The sequence below is a fragment of the Mustela erminea genome, chromosome 14, assembly GCF_009829155.1.
Source record: "Mustela erminea isolate mMusErm1 chromosome 14, mMusErm1.Pri, whole genome shotgun sequence".
NCBI lineage: Eukaryota > Metazoa > Chordata > Mammalia > Carnivora > Mustelidae > Mustela > Mustela erminea.
Window position 1 is genome coordinate 75,203,129 of NC_045627.1, and position 21,030 is coordinate 75,224,158.

At 47.5% G+C, this 21,030-nt stretch overlaps 1 protein-coding gene and 1 long non-coding RNA gene across 49 annotated transcripts in view; one reads left to right on the forward strand and one right to left on the reverse strand.

Annotated features, from left to right (window-relative positions):
• The window catches only part of TCF7L2 (transcription factor 7 like 2), a 195,918-nt gene extending 176,627 nt beyond the window's left edge, over positions 1–19,291 (forward strand). For 9 of the 48 annotated variants that reach the window (XM_032312789.1, XM_032312792.1, XM_032312791.1 and 6 more), the window contains 7 exons: positions 3,351–3,491; positions 4,002–4,161; positions 4,452–4,559; positions 9,374–9,422; positions 10,000–10,050; positions 11,408–11,480; positions 17,104–19,291. In XM_032312789.1, coding sequence (XP_032168680.1) covers positions 3,351–3,491; positions 4,002–4,161; positions 4,452–4,559; positions 9,374–9,422; positions 10,000–10,050; positions 11,408–11,480; positions 17,104–17,524 — 1,003 coding nt within the window. In that variant the 3' untranslated portion in view covers positions 17,525–19,291. Of the gene's footprint in view, positions 1–3,350; positions 3,492–4,001; positions 4,162–4,451; positions 4,560–9,373; positions 9,427–9,999; positions 10,051–11,407; positions 11,481–12,167; positions 12,242–13,145; positions 13,172–15,652; positions 15,658–17,103 lie in introns of those variants that run through there. The other 39 variants (XM_032312793.1, XM_032312794.1, XM_032312804.1 and 36 more) reach the window with 20 other exon arrangements.
• LOC116573105 lies at positions 4,557–17,386 on the reverse strand. The gene is made up of 3 exons (XR_004278604.1): positions 17,297–17,386; positions 16,336–16,553; positions 4,557–6,125 (listed from the first exon to the last, which is right to left on the reverse strand). It is a non-coding gene; the product is annotated as an uncharacterized LOC116573105 (long non-coding RNA).
• Positions 19,292–21,030: the final 1,739 nt, after the last annotated feature.

Consider the following 21,030-nt stretch of genomic DNA (forward strand, 5'->3'; position numbering starts at 1 on the left):
AATTGTCAGATAGGGATTGGGGTTAAGCTTATCGATTGAATTATCATTAGGAGGTTAGCCGATGATTTAGAGGTGGGCAAAGGGGTGGTGGAAAGGAAGGAAACAGTGGGAGGAAAGGTTAGGGGCTCAGGGTGCAGGGGGAGGCCGCCGATTCCCCAGGTAGGCCTTATGAAAGGTAGCTAGTTAAAAAGCGTATACAGCAAATTAAATACATTATTGTGGTAATGGGGCGACAGAAGTATGGGGCTATTATACTTATGGCAGTTATAGGAAATGTAGGCAGCTTGCCCTGTTCCAGAACACCCTTTGATATTCATTCTATTCAGCAGCCGGGGCCAGGACTTCTCAGAATTAAGTGATGGGTCATTATACTTTAAACACCATGGAGAAGCCTAGATTGGCAATTAAACAGCTCTTGCTGACACTCACTTGTGCCACCCTGTGACCCCCTTTAGATTGAGATGTTGGAGCTCCGGGCCCTCAGCCTGCTAAATTGGTGCAAGGCTCTTCTCCTGACGAGAGCGGGCTCTGAAATCTGCCGGCTTCAAAGGGAGCGAGATCATGTATAAACCATAATGTGGGTGCACCGTGGCTCACAAAAAATAAGGCAGGAAGAGATGAAATGTTACCAGTGCAAGGGGGAAAATGAGAGAATAATGACAAACCTAATGCAACTCAAAGCAGGATTGTTGCACGAGGAAAATGCATCCCACTGCTTGTGCATGAAATCAAGGCCGCCAGATGACATCCAGTTAACAGAAACGTGTCAACAGTGAAGTAAAGTGAGAGTGAGCAAGAGAGGAGCCCCTGAGACAGCCAGAAACAAAAATTAGTTGTCCTTAACAAGTTAAGGTTCATCATTATATTCTGGCTCGGAGCCATAAAAGCAGACGGGGGTATATAATGAGCTGCTTAGAATTTTTAGGGTGTTTATCGCATTTCATGAAATAGTTGTCCGCAGAAAGGAATTTCTTGAGCCAAGGTGTGCCTGTACCCCCCCCCCCCCCCCCCCCCCCGCCACCAATGCCCAACGTCCCGGTTCTTTTTCTGCTATACATTCGTCAGACAGATGAGTATGTGTGTAGGCGTGTGAACTTGGAAGTGTTCGTTCCCCGTGGCCTGCACTGGAAATTTGGCCCCACCCCAAAATGTGCTGGAACTGTAGTATCTGCCTGTGGTGTTGGCGGTGGGGGGTGTCTCCACACCCTCCCCCCAATCTACTACCTACACCATACACACACAGTGTTTCTCGGTCTCTCCCCCCTCCCCCCTTCTCTCCCTCTCTGTCGTCCCCACCTTCCCCCTTCTCTCTCTCTCTCTCTCTCTCTCTCTCTCATGTCTGTACACATATTCTCATTCAGCAAGAAGAGAACATATGTATTTGAGGAATGTCAAGCCTTTAAAATTCGCAGTAAAAGCTGCCACTCCACCCACCGCTTCACCCAAGGGCTTCCAAGAACACATGTTCTTAACTTCTGTTTCCTCAGAGGCCCTCATGCAGTGGGAAGGAGCAGGGAGTAACATGGGAGCCCAAGTGCCTTCCGAGGGTTTGCTTTTCATTTTCTCAGGGAAAGGGAATGGAGCTTGTTTGTTTTTTCTTCTTCTTTTTCTCTTAGACTCTTTCCCTCCCGCCCTCTTTTCTTTCCATCCTTCCTCTCGTACATCCTAAAGGATTTACATGGTTCTTAACTACAAAATCGTGTCATTGTTACCAAACTTTGATACTGGCTTTAATTTGTAAAAGGCAGTGACAGGAGAGAGCCACATCAGGGTGGAATTTCTGAGTCAAATGTCCACTCTGAGTCTGGGCCCCTTTAGAAATCTGTCTTGTGCATTGGTATTTTCTCCGTTGATCTACGCAGATTCAGTTAGTTAATTTTTTTTTTTTTTAACCATTTTCAAGTTCACATTTGCTACATTATTTGGGTGAAATGGAAAATCTTTTCATCTCCAGTCCACATAGGAAAAGAACCTTATAAATGCAGGGTCCTCTTGAAGTCACCCTCAAAATAAGCTCTTACTAGCACCTCCACTGCCCACCAGAACTGGCTGCCTAGAGGGCAGGTCTTCATTCTCTGGATGCTCTATGGGACTGTTCTGGTTTGGATTTATTAAGAAAGCATCCACTGCTTGATCTGGTTCTCCTTCCCCCAAAGAGTGCCCACCTGCTCACTTGCCTAACCTGGACAGGTCGGAGCCTGTCCATTTTGTTTCTCTCAGGGTTCTACCCTTTTTGCCCCTCACCCTACTATTCTCTACAGTGGTATGTGTTCTCTTAAGAAGGGTGATTCTTCTAACCCAGTACAACTCCTGGCGACTCCAAGCATATCAGAAAACATGAAAGCTGTCTGTCTGATCCCGTTGTTTGTCACTCCACATGTGGGCCAAGATGAGCATTTTCAAACTAGCTCTTTATGTTCCGGTGAGTTTTCATGGTAGAGAAATGCTAATTCAGGGCCCAAGGGGGTTTTAAAGAACTTCCTTAAAAATGGACTGTATTAGAGGAGAAAACAACCTTTATTCATAGAGTTACCACTTGGATAATCATTTAGAAGGCCTTGGAAGGCATAGGCAGCCTATTAAGTGAACGTAATTTAGGAATACTAGAATTACAGAGCAGGAGAGGGTATATGCATCCGAATTCAAAGCTCCATTTATGTGTGTGTGTATAAAATACAGCTTTTTTTTTTTCATCTTTCCATAAGTGGGCATAAGCTTATGTAAAATATCTGTGATTTATGAAGAGAACCAGATAGGAAGTATTTGGATTTTCCCCATCTTCCTGCCTCACTTTCTCTCATTCCTGTCAAAACGATGGGGCACACCAGCGAAAGCAAGAGAAAAATTTTATTGTACTCTATCAGCAGAATTTGGCTTAATGTGGCATGTATGGCGTTGTCATAAATGTGTGCTTCAGCCACGTTAATATTTTATTCAGCTGTCCATATGCAACAATAGATTTCACCTTTCATTCTAGAGCTGATTAGAACTTAGGAAATTGTCTTCTTAGATGCCACTAATAATGCCTCAAAAAACAAGTGGACATGTGATTTCCAGCAGGTAGTCCGAGCCTACTTTTCCGCCCAAGTACATCCGTTGTATTTGTCTTTTGCTAAAGATGTTAAAAATCATAATGTCTCTTGTCAGTAGCAATAATGAAGGGGAAGATTGGCTTTAATGACATTATGAGAATCATTATGTTTAATTTATCACTAATTAATGCTGACAGGTTTCATATGCCTTGGGTTGCTTTCATGTGAGTGTTACGTGCTGGGTTTTTTTTTTTTTTTTTTAATTGTGTGTACACATCCCTCCCCATTCATTCATTTTGATTCTGACGATTTACACAGCTTCCTGTCTTCCAGGTTCCCTCCCCATATGGTCCCACCACATCACACTCTACATACGACCGGCATCCCCCACCCGGCCATAGTCACGCCAACAGTCAAACAGGAATCCTCCCAGAGTGACGTCGGCTCACTCCACAGCTCGTGAGTGTTACTCTTTCGGTCACTTTCTGCTTCCGCATCTTGTCTAGCCTGTTGTTGATGCCGTGGCTGCTGGGTGGTGGCCCTGCCTGTGGCTGGCCATGATACGAGCGCCTCGGGTAGACCTGTGTCCTCAGACAGGCTCGGATTTGCACCCGTGTTCCCCACCCCTCACCCACGACTGAACGTTTGGAAGCCTGTCCTGCGAGCGCGAGAGGCACCAGCCCAGGGGATACTGGCCACGCTGTTCTTCTCCCGCAGCCCCCCGGCTTAGGAAAACAGTGTGCCTGGGACACTCGAGGAAGTGATTGTGAAATCGTTCTCTTCCCCCACACACCTGCTGGGATGTTTTTGTTCCATTTTCCAGGCTGGAGAAGACCCACAGTGGAAGCGTGCTTCTCCTTCAGAACTGCTAGGTTTGGGTGTTGAGCCGCCGGGGGAGCTGGGTTCTCTGGGGAAGTGGGACCTTGCCATTGTTGATGGGGTGTGTTTGTCTGTTCTGCCTATATCCAGAAAGCATCAGGACTCCAAAAAGGAAGAAGAAAAGAAGAAGCCCCACATAAAGAAACCTCTTAACGCGTTCATGTTGTATATGAAGGAAATGAGGGCAAAGGTCGTGGCGGAGTGCACGTTGAAAGAAAGCGCGGCCATCAACCAGATCCTGGGGCGAAGGGTAGGTCGCTCTTTCGCTGGGAGAAGGGGGATGGATGGACCAGGGTACAGTGGGTGGCATGGCACGGTAGCCCTGTCCCTTCAGTCACATGCTGACTTCTTCAGTGCCTTGATGGGAGCGTGACCAGAACGACCTTCTCCACACCCACCGCCATCTTCCCCAAAGTGAGGTTTTGTCTGAGCACTCCTGTGCGAGCCAGGACCCTGCAGAGCCGACCCGCCTGTTAGCCCCCGCCACAGGGTAGTTTGTGATGTTTTGTCTGCCTCTCCCCGCCTCTGTGTCCCCTCCAGTGGCACGCACTGTCCAGAGAAGAGCAAGCAAAGTACTACGAGCTGGCCCGGAAGGAGCGACAGCTTCACATGCAGCTGTACCCCGGCTGGTCTGCGCGGGACAACTATGTAGGTGTTCATTTTTTCTCAGCACCGGAGTCTGTAGAGATGTGTTGGGGGGATTCCTCTGCCCAAAGGGAGTGCTACCTGCCACCTTAAATCAGGCCTTAGAACCATACACTCTGCGCACTCCTGGGACCAGGAGCCTCCTGTCTGAGCCCCAGTCTGGGAGGTTGGGGGGAGGTTGGGGGAAGGGCGGGGGTCTTCGTCCTGGCTTCCAGTACGGCTCCGTCAGCAGGCCAGAGTTCTTCAAGGAGGAGGGAGGAGGGCCGTGTTCTGTTGTTCCAGCTTGGGACTGTGGGGTGGACTTGGGGCTGTGCACGCCTTCTTGCCCAAGTGTTCGTAAGGATCCGGCTCTGGGATGTGCCTCAGTCTTCTCAGCAAGGGTTCATGGGGCCTGACAGGGAAGGCCTTGGGTAGCAGTGGAGCGAGTTTAATTCCTCCCAGGCCTTCCAGCAGGGCCTTGGCCCTTACAAGGGAGAAAAGGACCAATTGCCCTGCGCTGTGTGGTGCAGGACAAGTTGGAAATCTAGTTCCTCCTGAGAGGGGCACGGTGGGAGGACCCTGCGAGCAGCTGGCGGTAGTCTTCCTCTGGTGGGGCGCGGGAAAGGCCTCGGGTCCCCTGGAGGGTCGGGAAAGGGTCCAAGCCACGTGAGGGGTCTTCTAGGGCTCTGTGTTGACTGCAGGATTTGCCTAATTTCCTCCCCAGGGTTTTGGGAGACACGGTGGGATTGTTGCTGTCACTACTCACAGCAGTTTGACGCCCAGGATTGCTGTCCTCGCCTGACCTTGCTCTCTGCTCCCCGTTATTTCTCGTTCCGCGTTTTGCCCAGCGTCCTTCTGGCTGGCTCTCCTCCCGGTGGAGGACGTGTCTCTTATTTCACCTGATGCTTTTCTTCCAAGGCATTTGGTGTTATCTTAACCATTCACTCTCTAGGGTGGTGAAGGCAAAGCTTGCCTTGACTTCAGTGGTGGGCTTCTCCTCCCATATCTGGTCAGTGGCATGGAGCCGTGGCGGGGCCTTCCTCCCGTGCACGCTCCTGACCTAGCTCTCCTGTGGACGTCTGGTGAACACGTTCTCTCTGTCCGTGGGTTGAGATCAGTTCAGTTACTGCTGGTCGCAAGTGTGCCCACACAGTACTAGGGGACTTAGTTGTGACTCTCAAAACTAATCTGCCATCAAGAAGCCACAGACACGGGCGAGAAACTTGGGGTCCCGAGCAGATGCCGTCTTGCGCTTGTTCTCACGGTTTCCCATACCTGTCAACCTGTGCTTGCTAGTCTGCTCTTCCCTGTGCAGAGAAGAGGGGTACGGAGAACACAGACCATTGGGCTTCACCCCCACGTCTTCATCACTGCCCCCAGCCCCCGCCCTTTGGGTCTCAGTGGCCTTGGCTGGCCGCACGAGGCTCTGTTCCTCCTGGGAGTTGAAATGGGAATTAGTGCCGGTATCTCTCAGTGGAATGTTTGCTGTGGTCAGGGCCCTTGTCACTCACAGATGGTCATGCACCGGGTCGTAGCTGCTTGGGACCTTCCCATTCGCCCTCAGCATGTGTACATGGGGAAGCCTTTCTTCTGGAATGGAAAGGAAGAAGATGAGAAAGTGAATGCTCTCCCACAGGCTTGCCGCTCACCCCCACCTGACCTCAAGGTGGAGATTTCCAGCAGCAGGCCAGCTCTGTGGCCTCCACATGCATAGCCATCTCATTTCAGGACACTCTTCTCCTGGCTTCGGGTCAGAAGCTCTTAGAGTTTACCTCCACCTTCTACCTGCTACAGACCTAAGTCTGAGTGATCTAGAATGGTACCACAGAGAGGAATTCTGCTCCCCTATAGATATCGTATCCCCAACAGACATTTTGGGTCATGGTAGGGCCTTCATGTACAGTTTTGCAAGATGTGCACTGCACAACTCTAGGGAGTGCCATTTACATTATGGCCTGTGTGCATGGTGCCCTCTGGAGTTGTGCAGGGGGAGATCTTCACAAAGATACACAAAGGCCAACTTCGTGTTAGCTTCAAAAGAATGCTGCCACTGACTTGCCCAGGAGTCAGTTAGAGAGGCATTGCCCCGGGCTTTCTGTGAAGTGCTTTCTAGGTTTTAGAAGGTCCATGAGACACTTAAAGTGACTTCAGCTCAGCTTCACATTCAGAAGAAGCTCAGTATAATTAGGGGAGCCTCTGACAAGGATGGAGAGAAAGTTTAGTGGTAGATCTAGATGTAGGACTGAAGGAGCTTTATCCCTCATACATGGTGGTCGGACTCCCACCATGGCTCCTTACACGTGAGCGTGAACACACACATGCACTCTGCCTTCCCATCTTCCCTCCCTTTTGTGCCCCAGAAAACGGTCTGTGGAGCCAAGGGTCAGAGTTCAAGGTCTTATGGGTTTGACTGTGGTGCAACCTATCAGGTTTGGGTTTTTTTCCTTAGCTGACTCGACATAGGAATTCCTGTACATTACTGTGGTTGTTATAAAGTCCAAAAGATTCTTCTAGGAAAAGTTTTCTGAGCAAACTTCATGCCTCATTCATGTTCCTGCTTTTCCAGTCAAGGGACAATGGAAGCCTTAGTAAAATAGAACAGTCACATTTGGGTTATTGGACTTGACATCTTCTGGGGGCACAAGAGAAAAGAGTTTGGTCCCATAGTGCTGTCTGGCCCCTGTATTAGAACATTGTTGCTTTTCTAGCTCTTTCAGATTACGTAAAGGACACAAATCCTAAGCCATTGCTTATCTCGCATTCCCCACCCCCTACCACCATATTTGGGCTTTTTCTTCTGTTACATCTAAGGAGAGAAAGGGATGGCTGCCCCCCTTGAGACGTGTGTCCCTCATCACTAAATCGTGTTTATTAAGCTCTTCCTGTCCTCTTCTGATTAAGACACAGTCCCTGTCCTCTGGAAGCCCTTAGTTTAAACGAGCCTATCCTCTGTCACCTCAACTATGTGTCCTAAACCGACAGCTTCCCACGGGGCCTAGAACTTTGAGCTGCCTTTCAGAACATATGGAGGGAGATAGGAGATGGGCGGGCACTGTATTAAAGCGGAGGTGACTGAGAACCCGATGGCTGTGTGGATGCCAACACTGCCCAGAGTCACCACGGTTTGGGGGGCCCCACTGAGTGTTCACTCAGGCGCCTAAATAAACTGAAACTAGCCCTTCCTGCCTTTTCCTAGATGGCCAGGCAGCACTTCGCTGCTCCCCAGGAAAGGCACAAACATGAAGACAGGCTGCCGAGGCTCATGAGAGGGCCCCATGAACTCCTTTTATTTTATTATTTTATTTTTACATTGTCTATCAAGGGCGCGCTCGGGTGTCTCAGTCAGTTAAGCTTCTGAGTCTTGGTTTCAGCTCAGAGCATGATCTCAGGGCTGTGAGATCGAGCCCTGTGTCGGGTGAGCCTACTGAAGATTCTGTCTCCCTCTTTCCCTCCCCCTGCTCACACACGTTTGGGCACACACACACTCAAATAATCTTTAAATTGTTTATCAAGGAGTAGAATATGTCTCTCAAAGTTTCAAACTCAAGGCCAAGACAAACTTCCCAAATGGTATGGGCCCAAGTTCTGAGAGAAAAAAGGGGCTTTCTTTGAGCCCTTGGATGGAGCTAAAACCTTGGCATCTCCACCGTGAGGTTCTCATCTTTACAGGGCCTTAGGGGTTGTCAAGTTGACCACCTGTCATTCTTGTTTTTCCCTCCTGAGTTCATGTCCACATACCATGAGAACTTTAGGCAGAGATAATATTTAGATGTTCAGAAACAGACGTGTAGGCCAGTCCTTTCATTTGTGATACTGCATATGTACCCACCATCTGACCCAGAAGGATGGGACCAGCCCTGACGAGCTGAGAACTAGTTTCAGATCTGTGGGGATGCAGTCAGCTCTGAAGAGCTCAGCCCTGTTCCCATGCCACATCCCCAGTCACGAGCAGTCATGAGCAGTACAGGTACAGGTTGGAGAATGTCAATGACCTTATGCGATCCATCCCCTGTAATCAATTAAAAACCTTCCACAGAGAGCAAGGGGTTAAATATGCAGGCAGCACAGCCTAGTAGGTAAGGTCTGTGGAACCAAGACCTCCTGGGTTCCCATCCTGGCCCCAGCATTTGCTAACTGTGTGATCTCATCTAACAAACCCTCTCTGACTGAGTTTTCTTCTCTGTAGAATTAGAATGGTGATCGTCCCTGTTGTATAGGATTGTGTGAGGGAAAAACAAGTCAGTGTGGACAGCGTACTTAGAATCAGGCCTGGTGCGTAGTATGTGGTCAGTAAACGTTAGCTGTTGTTACTAGTATAGCCCCAGTTAAAGCTTTTGGTTTTTAATTGAGTAGAAGGACCTTTTGTCCTTAAAAAGGAGATTTGTGTGGAACAAGGGTGGGGGGTGGGGGGTGATTTTCTTAGTCCACATGGCCATCTCCACAGTCATTTGTCTTTGGGCTCTTGGTGCACCCCCAACCCTGTCTCTCCACACCGCCCTAAATCTTCCTCATCAGCTCTCTTCTTCCCTTCATGGAATCAGATGCTCTGGGTCGGGTTTGAGTTTGGACAGAGGTGTGTGGGAAAAGAGATCTTTCCTTCATCCCCCGCTGACCCCTTCTCCTCCCCTTGCTGAGCGTGTGTCCCTCCAGCTGGAGCACAACTAAAGGGCATTTGGATTGGGGCGGCGGCGGGGGTGCTCAGAGACATTCTGGGAGCCATGGGTGTGGACGGAGACAGCGGTGAGCTCCCCGTCCTGCCTTCTCCTTCCAGCGGACCCAGATGCCCTCCTCCCATCTGTTTTCTGAAATAATGTCTTGTGTTTCCTCTATTCATCTAGGGGAAGAAGAAGAAGAGGAAAAGGGACAAGCAGCCTGGAGAGACCAATGGTAAGTTGGAGGAAGGAGGAAGGAGCGGAACTCTGAGGACCACTCTCGAACCTTAGATTCCTCTCTGGGGGAGGCAGGAGGAATTCAAGGCCAGGACATTGTGGGGGAACCCATCCTAGCCAGCCTTTTTGTGTATGCATTTTAATTAATTGCTTCACGACTGTCCTTTTAAAGCTAGTAACATTCATTGTTGCATGAAAAGCACATTGTAATTCTAGTGGAATGTGTTTTTAAATAACCGCAGAGCCTGGAACAGGAGGGGTGGTAGGCATGCCTATGCGGGATTTATGCAGTCTGCTTATTTTGTCTGTGTCTTGTAGGGATGAGGAAGGGGCCGGGGGAGTAGGCGGGGTGTGTGCGAGTGTTTGATATTAACTGGGCTGTTCCTGAATGTTCTGATGCATGCCTTTACAGTGGTAAATTGCACCCAATTTAAATTAAGGAGGTTTGTCATTCTCTAGGAGAAATTAGAAATACTGCATAGGCAATACCAGAAGGTCCCCTTGGAGAAGGCCAGGCTTTTACAAACGACAACAAAAATTTTGAAGGCTTTGTATAATTTGTTCTTTTTTTTCAGAACACAGCGAATGTTTCCTAAATCCTTGCCTTTCACTTCCTCCGATTACAGGTGCTAATGTCATTTTGAGTCATTAAAATAGTCGATAAACTGTTTTTTTAATTTTTCTTGCCATTAGAGTTTTATTAACATTAAACACGTATGACATTTGAACATCCTTTAAAATGACCATCTACACGGTTTTGTATGTTTCGGTAGATTTTTTTTTCAGTTGCTTTTGTTTTTGTTTTTGTTTTTGTTTTTTGCTTTTGTTTTTTGTTTTTTGTTTTGTTTTTTAATTTACTTTAACTTTCGCTTTGTTTATTTATTTATTTTCCCCATAACAGTTGTTTAAGCAGTGATGACAGTGACTTAGTGTTGAACTAACTGTGCAAATTGAATATGCAGTATTTCTTTAAAAGAGACTGGTTAAAAAAAACAAAAACAAAACAAAACAAAAAAACAAGCAAAAACCAACCAAAATGGAAGGAATTCAGTAATAAACCTCCTTAATCTAATGGCATTTTCCGTTGCTCCCACTAAGTTTTCTCACGCAAGCATGCATCCGCACGCAGTAGAATTATTTTCTCCTTTGCTTTTTTTTTATTTTAGTTTTTTTCTTCCTTTTGCTTTTCTGCTCCTAATTTGCAAATCCACTAGATTTTACTGACTGTACCTGCTTAAAAGCTGCTATGAGCTTCTGACTAACCCTGACCAGCTGGCTCATTCACACTGCCTGTTCACCTTCATCTGTTTTCCTGTTAGTAGTCATGAAAATCGGTTTAAAAAAAAAAAAGAAAGAAAAACATTTCAAAAGCTGCAATATCCCAGTACCACAATCCCCTTTTCTTTCTTTATTTCTTTCTGTTTTGTTTCATTTTGTTGTTTTTATTTGTAGTTTTTTTTTCCTTTGTTTAAACTGTTGTACTCTGAGAAGGAAAAAGCATGTTACAAACCTAATTCCCTCCTTCGCTTTATTTTCTTCTTTAAGAAAAACCAATTGAGAGAGAGCTAGGGGAAAAAAAAAAAAAAAAGGAAAGAAAGAAACAGCAAAGCAGAACCAAAAGAAGAAAAATACTATTTAAAATTAAGTTTTTTCAGTATCTGACTTCCCTTTATCCGCTCAAAACGAATCGGAGAGACAGTCCTTAAAGAAGGGATACTGCAGCTTTATTTGCAACAGCTAATTTCACCAGTTGAATAAGAATGTGATTTTTTTTTTTACCTTTTTTTTTCTTTTTAATTAAAGAAAGTTAAAAATCGAAAGTCGATATTTTGTAATTAGTAACCAGGTCATTGATTTATTCCCTTTTTTATTTTTATTTTTTTCTTATTTGTATCTTTCTCTCCCCCCTCCCCTCTCTCTCTCTCTCCCTCTCTCTCTCCCACGTCCTCCTCCTCTGCTCGCTTCTCTCTTGAACTCATTCAGACCTGAGCGCTCCTAAGAAATGCCGAGCGCGCTTTGGCCTTGATCAACAGAATAACTGGTGCGGCCCTTGCAGGTGTGTATAGATTTCCCAGATTCGCTGTGCTGGTCTGCAGCTGGTCTCTTCGGTCCTTCCCCCCTTCTCTGGCCTGTTGCTTTGTAGCTCTGTGTGTGGATCTTAGGAGACATGAGGGCACGGGACACTGCTCTGTGAGGGATGTGCTTGTCCTCCCCGCTGCTGCTAGCCAAAATGCCACTGTAAAACAGCATCATTTGTGCCTCCTCGGGTCAGCGACAGCCAGCCCCAGCGCGCCCCCTCCCAGGGAACGTTGCCTGCTAACCCCCTTCCTCATGACCACCCAGGATGGGGCTCAGTGACATCCATCGTAATCCTGGCCTAGGTAGAAGCAAACAACAACGTCACCTTCTCCCCTCCTTCTCTCTTCTATTTTTTAATTTATTTTTCCTTGTTGTTTTTTGGTTTCTGGTTGTTGTTTTTTTGGTTTTGGTTTTTTTGGTTTTTGGGTTTTTTTTGTTTGTTTGTTTTTGTTTTGTTTTTTTGGTGCGTGTTTTATCATTTTGTTTTTATTTTTTTTCCTTTTGCCTCATAGAAGTCTTTTCCTTTCATGTCCTTGGTGAGGGAAGACAGTCAAAGAGAGCCGAGGTCCTAGAGAAGACGAGTCAGCAGTAGCTGAGATTTCACAACAAACTGAGCATGACCCACCATTGTGTTGTATTTTTTGTGTTTACCTTATGCTAACAGATGCAAATACTCCAAAGAAGTGTCGGGCACTGTTCGGGCTTGACCGACAGACTTTATGGTGCAAACCGTGCAGGTATATGACCACTGTGAGGCCTTTGGGAAAATCAAAGCACTCTGTCCTTCTGCTACCTCAGTGTGTCGATATATTTTGACCTCGTTCCCATCTACTTCCCTACCGGCATCAATGACTAATGATCCTCATCCTTCAAAATTTCCTTGCTAATTTTATGCTGTATCCTGTCCCCACTTTCTCTTTCTCTCTTTCCCCCTCGCTCTTACGAGTTACATACCCAGATCCCCGGTGGTAGGACTGAGACCACACCCTCTCCCGGCCAGAAATGGGCACTTACCCTTTTGCTTTGCAAGCCAGCATCCTGGACGGGCCCGGTCCGTGGCGTGTATTGAGCTTAGATAGAGCCACCGGTGCCAAAGGTTTGAAGGAGCTAAAAACTTGGCAGCAAGAGCCGTCCCTGCGCACTTGAGAGTCAAGACACTTGGAGAAGGGCTCTGGGGCAGGCATTTTTTGGTTCTGTTCTGTTTCATTTTTCTTTTATGTTTAAAACCCACATGTCTCTGGACAGAGGAGCCTGGTTAGCTGACATTGTTTTACAGTGCTGCAACGAAGCGTGGCATTGAACGGCACGCACCAGCTGAAGGGGTGCGGGCAGTGCGTTGTGCAGTCCCGTATTGCAGCGTGGCTAGCCTGCGGAAATGCAAACATGTATCATATGTGTTTAGAGAGAGAGCGAGAGCGAGAGAGAGAGAGAGATTGAGAGCATTGCTTCCAGAATGAACTAGAAGAGTCCAAATTGAACACCCACGTTCCACCTGCAGGTTTCCATCCAACCTGTAATTTCAGGGAAGGTGTAGGGTACTTCCTTCTTGGTGGAGGGATGCCAACTCGTTCCTGTCTCATTTCCTTTCCTTTAATGACCACCTTTGGTTAAATTTGTTGTTTCTTTGTTCTGATACAAGCAGTCTTTGAATTTGGAATATTATGATGGTAGGTATCTCAACACCCCCCAAACACGCCTCCCTGTTTGTAGTGCCTCCTTGTCGCGTGTCCCTCTCCTTCATGCCTTTGCCATGTGTTCCGTGTTTAGACGTTAGATCAGATGTCCATCCCATCACGTGCATGCCCACGAGTCTCCCGTGTCTCTTCCCCTCCCCCGGTGCCTTACGAGGGATGGGCCGAGTTGGCCTCAAGTTCCAGACGTTTAGGGGAGAGAGGGCCCGAGCATCTTTACTGAGAGAGAACTCCACAGACAACCCTCTGGGCCCTCTGAGTGAGGGTTCCAGGCCTGGAGAGAGATCCTCCAGCTGTTCGTTCTGTGAGACGGCCGTGTTCACGGAGGGGACAAATACCCTTCCTGCACAGTCCCGGGGTCTTCTCTGTGCCCCAGAGTAGAGTTTCCTGCGGAGCTGGATGAAGAATGTTAGGGATTAGAGTAAGGCCGACCCGGCGAGGACAGGTCCAGACAGTGAGTTTGTGGCGGAATCTTCTCGGCGCGGAGGAGGAAGATAATGGGCTGCAGAGTCCTGGTCTGAGGTGCCCTGCCGTGCTGAAGGGTTTCTCTAATCGCAGGGCTCCCTCCCAAGCCGGTTTCTCACCATCTCTAGAAAGGGGTGGCTGAGACCATTGTGCCCACTTGCATATGGTGTGTTGCCAGATTGGTGTCTATTTTATCAGGGGGTGGTGAGCGGTGGTGGTTTAGGAACCCCCCCCCTTTTTTTTTTTGTTTCAGAAGCAGTTGCTTCAAGTTAGACTTGACTTTTTTTTTTCTGAAAGTGACTGTTCCTAACATTGACCGGGATGGACATCCCTCTCAGACACAGCCTGAACATCGTTTCAAGCCAGGGTGTGGGGTCTGCCTCAGGGGCCAGAGGTTTCAGGACATTTTTACCACAAAAAAAAAAACAAAAGCAAAGACCAAAATCCTTGTAGCTGCCTCGTAAACATGATTTTCCAAAAGCGCAGCTCCGAAGAGCCGGCAGTCAGCGGGGCGGGCTGCAGTCCCTCGTCACTCCTCAGCATTCTTCCCACCGTGACACTGTTAGAACTTTCTCGGGGGCCACTTTGATTCTGCGTGGGGTGTTTCTCAGACCCTGAAAACATCAGCAGATGCATTTGAGCTCACTCCCAAACAGGATCAGGAAGAACCCTTGGTTATCCTTCCAGAATAAATCCATGGGGAGCTAGAAGTGGAATTTTCAGAGGCCGCCCCTTGGTTGGAGATGGAGCCTGGGTGGGGGAGGGTAAGTGGATGGGTTTTGCCCCTTTTTGCCTCAACTTTTCCTCTTTGCCAGGATCTGGCTTGATGCTAAATCTATAGGACAAAATGTTCCTTTAAAAAAACGGAAAGCAGTTACAAAATGAGGCATTTTCTGGCCCGTCAGAAGTGTGTGTGTGTGTTCCAGCTGCCTTTCGCTTGGCCACCTGTTAGAAGGAGTGTCTCGCTGTCCTTCCATGATCTTCATGTCCCGTGTTCAGAATGCTTCCACTCATCCCCTCGACGTGGAAACCTCTGTGTCATCAGGAGGGCGGGTGGGTGAGGGGACCGGCAGGCGCGTTCCTAGCCAATCAGGACTCCTTGCTCGCTACACAGGGTTTCTAATTTTATTTGACATTTGAGGACATTTTAACAAGATTCTGTTTTGAGCCCACCAAGTTGCTTTCCCATCTTTTTACTCTGCCCTAATATAGCATGGAATGCTGCTTGACGTCACTCTCCTGTTTTCCTGTTTCTCCTTCCCTCTCCCCGCACCCTCTCCTTTGTCCTTGTGGCTCTCACTTTCGCTTACGCCCTGCCCCCATCCCCACCCCTCCCTTCTCCCATTTTTTAAAATGCATGGATATCTTAGTTTTTTAAGCATGTTTTGATCTGCAGGCCAAGGTGGTTTAAAACTCTGAGAGGCTTAATTATGTATGTTGGTTTCTGGGATGGCAGCAGAACCCTCAGTCTGTTTCAATCTATCCCAGAGGAGAAAAGGAACCTTTCCAAAATGAAAGTGAGGGGGGCTGCCCTTGCACCCCTAGAGTTCCTTTCCACCCAGAGGGGGATCAGGTAGACCCTGAGGCCTCCACCTGGTGGGTCTCATCCTCTGGGAGGCCGGGAAGGCCAAGCATGTTCCCACCCCTCCCTCCTGCCATCTTGCTGAGTCCACACCGCACACACCGAGGGGCATGCGCAGAGACCTCTGGGGCACAGACCCAAGGAGGAACTCCTCACACGCCCTTCCTTTCAAAGCCCAGTGACATCTGACACCAGGCAGCATCTTCCTGCTTTCTAGGGATGGGAAGCCAGCCGGCGCTTACACACTTGTTTTTAGACAGAGTTATCAGTCATGGTTTTAACTGGATTCAAGGGCTCCTTAGGACAGCACATTCCCTGGATCTGCATTATTTTTATTGCATGAGTGGGGTTGAGTCCCAGGATCCCCTTTCCTACCAAATATCATCCCCACCGGACTGGGATTCATAGTAGGAGAAGCTTTGAGGTCATATGCTCAATTTCTTGAATCGATTTCCCCAACCTCTGATGATAAGCAAGAAAGTCTCTGAAAGTCTCATTCCTATTTCTTATGTAAACGGGAAGTGTGGATGGGGAGATTTGGGGTTTGGTGCAGGGCAAACTTAGTCTTTCCGGCTTAAACACGAATCCACGATGACCCAACCCCACCAGGTCCATGCTGTGGTGTCCCCCCCGCCCCCGCACTTCTTCTTCGTCGTCACTTCCTTGTGACACCCTGCGCCCTCCATTCACTGGCCTCGGCACAGTGACCAGGACAAGGCGCCCTCCATCCCATGCTCACCGTCTCTCCTTCCAGCCTTGTCACTCTGGGGTGGGGGAGGGGAAGACCCCAAATCTTTAAAAAACAAAACAAAAACCCCCGCAAAAAAATGAAGTTTGAATCATAATTTAATCCACAACCTGCAGGCCATACAACCAGTTATTCTTGTTCCTTTGGATCATTTTCTGTTTTTCTTATTCTTGCCCCTCCCCACCTTCGTTTATCCTCTTCTACCTGTTTTTGGTGGTTTTTTTTTTTCTTTTCATTTTTGTTTTCGTTTTATTTTTTATTTTTGTTTTGGTTTTTAATTTCTTTTGTTTTACTTTTGTTCTCCCCTTCCCCCACCCCCCACCCCTGACTCTCTCCTGATTCTCACCTCTCTTGATTTGGTGTGGTTCTTAACAGACAAAGCCCGTAAGCTTTCTGGGCGCCGGCAGCCTGGTGGTGGCCGTGGTGGTGGCATTGGTGGTGGTGGTGGTGGTGGTGGTGGTGGTGGTCGGTGGTGGTGGTGGCGGTTGGTGGTGGTGGCAGTCAGTGGTGGTGGTGGCGGTGGTCTGAAGACCTCTAAGCCTCTTGCTGGCACTGCCTTCAGCTCTGTGGGCTCAACAGTCAGCCTTCTGAGAGTTTCACATGGTGGGATAGGAGGCGCCTGGGGAAGGAGCTGTCTTTCTCTTTTCACACACACACACACACACACACACACACACACACACAGGCCACTGGGAGTGGCGGCGGGCACAGAGGGGACATGTGATGGGCTAGCCAGGGAGTGTCGAAGCCGAAAGAGCGAGAACGCTCTTCTTAGTCGATGTCGGCATGGATGCAGCCGCTTCCTGGCAAACAGGTGCTGCCTCCTCCAGTCGGCTCACTGGTATCTGGGCCGGGGTGGGGGCGCCGGGGTGTAGTGGGGCAGGGGGAGCAGGTAGGTGGGGGGCCTGGTCCTCGGCTCCTGCAGCTCCTGCAGCGTGGGTCCCCAGAGCAGGCTTAGACGGGGGCGACAGCCAAGTGAGCCCGGCACCCTGGCCACGGGTCATGCCAGTTCTGGGGGCAGAGGTGACTTCGACTTGGCTCTGAGCATTAGATAACTCTCTCCCTTGGCATCTTTGCCCTTTATTCACAGATAACTCTCTCCCCCTGTTTCTAGGAGAAAAAAAAAGTGCGTTCGCTACATACAAGGTGAAGGCAGCTGCCTCAGTCCACCCTCTTCAGATGGAAGCTTACTAGACTCGCCTCCTCCCTCCCCCAACCTGCTAGGCTCCCCTCCCCAAGACGCCAAGTCACAGACTGAGCAGACCCAGCCTCTCTCGCTGTCCCTGAAGCCCGATCCCCTGGCCCACCTGTCCATGATGCCTCCGCCGCCTGCCCTCCTGCTTGCCGAGGCCGCCCACGGCAAGGCCCCCGCCCTCTGTCCCAACGGGGCCCTGGACCTGCCTCCCGCCGCCCTGCAGCCGCCCATCCTGTCCTCCTCTCTTGCACAGCCGTCAACATCTTCCTTACATTCCCACAACTCTCTGGCCGGGACCCAGCCCCAGCCGCTGTCCCTCGTGACCAAGTCGTTAGAATAGCTTTAGCTTCGTTAGCCCCGCCCTGGTCGGTTTGCGTAGTGTTGCGGTTTTTGCTTTTCTTTGTCCCCCCACCCCCACCCCCCAGCCTCCTGCACCCCCCTCCCCACCCCCTCACCCCTCGGAAAGGTTTTGTTTTGTACTCTTAATTTTGTGCCACGTGGCTACATTAGTTGATGTTTATGGAGTTCATTGGTCAATATTTGACCCATTCTTATTTCAATTTCTCCTTTTAAATATGTAGATGAGAGAAGAACCTCATGATTCTACCAAAATTTTTATCAACAGCTGTTTAAAGTCTTTGTAGCGTTTAAAAAATATATATATATACATAACTGTTATGTAGTTCGGATAGCTTAGTTTTAAAAGACTGATTAAAAAACAAAAAGGAAAAAAAAAAGAAGCAATTTTGAAGCAGCCCTCCAGAAGGAGTTGGTTCTGTATTATTTGTATTAAATACGAGCTTGCGAACCAATCATTTTACATCTGGTTTTTAAACCATAAGGGCACGACGAATGCAGTGCCATATTCCTTTTTTTTTTCTCTGTGTGAAACAACTTTAATTGTGATGTTACTTGTTATTGTTTAAATGTACAGAAACAAAGGGTTAAATGTGTTAATATACCTTGTTCCATGGTGTTGTTCTTTTGGGGGGAGGGGGATGCTACTCAGCAATTAATGGAATCACAACGCTGTTGGACCAGTAGTATTTATTGCTTTAGAGATTGCTTGTCGAACCTGTACGTTGTCCCTTTTAAGATATGTTTTACTTTTTCTTGAAACTGTATAAAGTTTTTTTTTCCCTTAGCATAAGCATCTTATATATAACAACTCATTTGTACAAGGTTTTTAAGTTTATATATAAAATGTGTATATATATTTTTTTGTTTCTCTTTTTGACTTTTTTTTTTTTTTTTTTTGGCTGTATGAAACCCAGATGCCGCCAAATGGACATTACTAGTTGCATTAAAGGATCAGTAGCATTAACGAAAGTTGCTTTAAAAGCCATTATGTAAAACAAGACTTGAAAATTAGCGAGGGAATTTTAGCGAGATGCTGTGTGAGCAGCCGTGGGAACCAACCCTGTTTCTCCTTTGAACCATAGTCGGCAGCTCTGTACCCTTAGGACACGGCCTGACTGTGTGCAGAACTTTATGTGCCAAAATTCTCAGTGACTTTAGCTTTCTCCCTCTTTTTGATGCTGTAATTTTTGTTCATCATGTTTTGCTGTGATGTTACATAGGTAGATTTGTATGTAGTTTTAATGTCACTTATAACAAGATGTGTTTGGTAGCAGATTGTCCAGAAAGCATTTTAAATGAAGAGGTATAAACCCTTAGGGGCCAAAATTCTGTATATTAGATTACTCTTAAAGGAAAAACCAGCTGCCGCTTTTATGTACACGTATGACATACAAGTAGGTGGCAAACTTTACAAATAAAAAAAAAAAAACCTAGGCATGTTGATGTTGCAAAATGCTGTATAAAGCTGAAACCCGTTCATTCAGTGCCATTGTAGTTGACATGAAGCGATTGTAAAACTGTCTCCAATTTTTCTCTGGTTTATTAAAATGCTAACTATAACATTTTTTGTGAATACTTTGAATGTTTCCTAACAGTTGTGATGTTACTGTTCCGTTTTATGCTCTTACTCCAATTTCATTTTTAATGGTTTGGAAGCCATTTTTGTAATGAATAAATGTTCATGCTGTACAGTATCTGTAGCATGCCGTTCTGGATTAATAAAAGCAACTTAGTATGTGCAGATCAAGGCTGGTCAATTGTTTCTGTGATTTGGGTGTTCTACCCTGGGGGAAGCTTCCCCCGCCTTCTCGCCAGAGGACCATCTTCCCTGAGCTGAAACTTGAGGCCAAACCGTGGGGCTGGAGTGGGTGGTGGGTTAGGATGTGGACATCAGAAAGTGTTCTTGCCCTCTTTTCAGGGGCCGGTCTGTTGTTTTTTTTCTCTCATTTGCCATGCCAAAATTTATACCTGTGTACCAACTTAGTTCATTTCTATTTTATTTATTTATTTTTAAAGATTTTTATTTTCCGGCTTAGTTCATTTCTGAAAGCAGAGCACAGTGATAGTCCATGTCCCGCTTCTGACTAGAAGTCAGTCATCTGGGAGACCTAAGCTGTCCTCCTTACGGGATCCAGCTTCAGAAGCGATTGAGTTCTGGTCAATGGCACTTAGTTCTCCAGAAATGGATTTAAGACCCTTTGTCGTTCCCGCTGAAGGACCACTGATGTGGAAGGAGTCTGACTTCTTCCTCTAAGAGTTGCATGCAGGGAGAGGTGCCAGGGTGTCAAACTGAAACTTTTCTCTGAGAGTGAACAGATGTTGAGAAAGAAGGTTTGTAGAAAAGCGGATCAAGGCAAATCACTTAGCGGCTTGGATGGAGAAATCTTGCTGGGGGTGGGACTGAAGCTCTGCGGCCTTTCGCTGGTGAGGGCGAAAGTTCCTTATCATCACCACCCACCAGGGGCCACAGTGAAGATCTTCCTGAAATTTCCACGGCGATCATTTCTCAGGCTGATTAGGAAGGCTGGGCCCAGAAGAATGCCCCTGCTATTCAAAGGTTCGTGCTATGTCCCTTTGCTTTGGTGAAAGACCATTAGCCCCCCATTTTTGAGAACTGAAAGAAATCCAAAGAGGATTTTCGCTTTTACCAGAAAAAGTGAAAAGCGAAGATAGCATTGAGTGTGTGTCTTGCAGAGAGTGGGTACTGAGGCCACGTGCCCTGGACCAGTGGCTCTGACCCCAGGAGCCTCACTCAGTGTCCAGATGCCAGAGCTCTGAACTGTGTCCCTGAACGTCTGTGCTTACCTCACTGTGTTTTGTGCATCCAGAAGCAAGATGTCTGATATCCTAAGGTATCAGATAAAGCTAAGGGAGGCTATTTTGGGGTCTGGAAATTCTCAAAAATGTCCCATATAAATTCAGGGCAATTGCTTCTATACGCCTGGATTTCTGCCTACAAAAGTTTCCCTAAGCATGCTCTACATTCGGATAGCCAGGAGAACCTGTGTATGTTCTGCTTCTCTAGGACAACTGTACCTTCAAAGAACCTGATTTCCATGTTCCTGGAAGCGCTCGTGTTGCTGTTACGGCTACACAGGGTTGTCATCACGGACTTTAAAGTCCCTTGGAAGCTCCGCTTTGCTCAAGCTAGTTTCTGTTCTGTAAAATCTCAGTATTCTGTTTTTATTTGCTTTTGTATTCCCAGAGAGGATTGATTCTGGTTGTCCTTCCCCATTTTATTTTGCACACTGGGCACAGAGTGACCTTTGAAAACACAAATCAGAACAGTATCCGTTCTTGGTGGGGGCTACCAAGGCATTTTGTGCCTTTTCTCCTTTAATGCTGATAGTCCCACCTGAGGTGGTTATTTCCCCCACCCCCACCTCCCCCAGCCCACTTTATTTTCTAAAACTGGGTTTAGAAACTCTAAGTCTGTTTCTTGCCCAAGGCTGCACAGCTAATAGGGTGGGATTAAATTCAGATTAT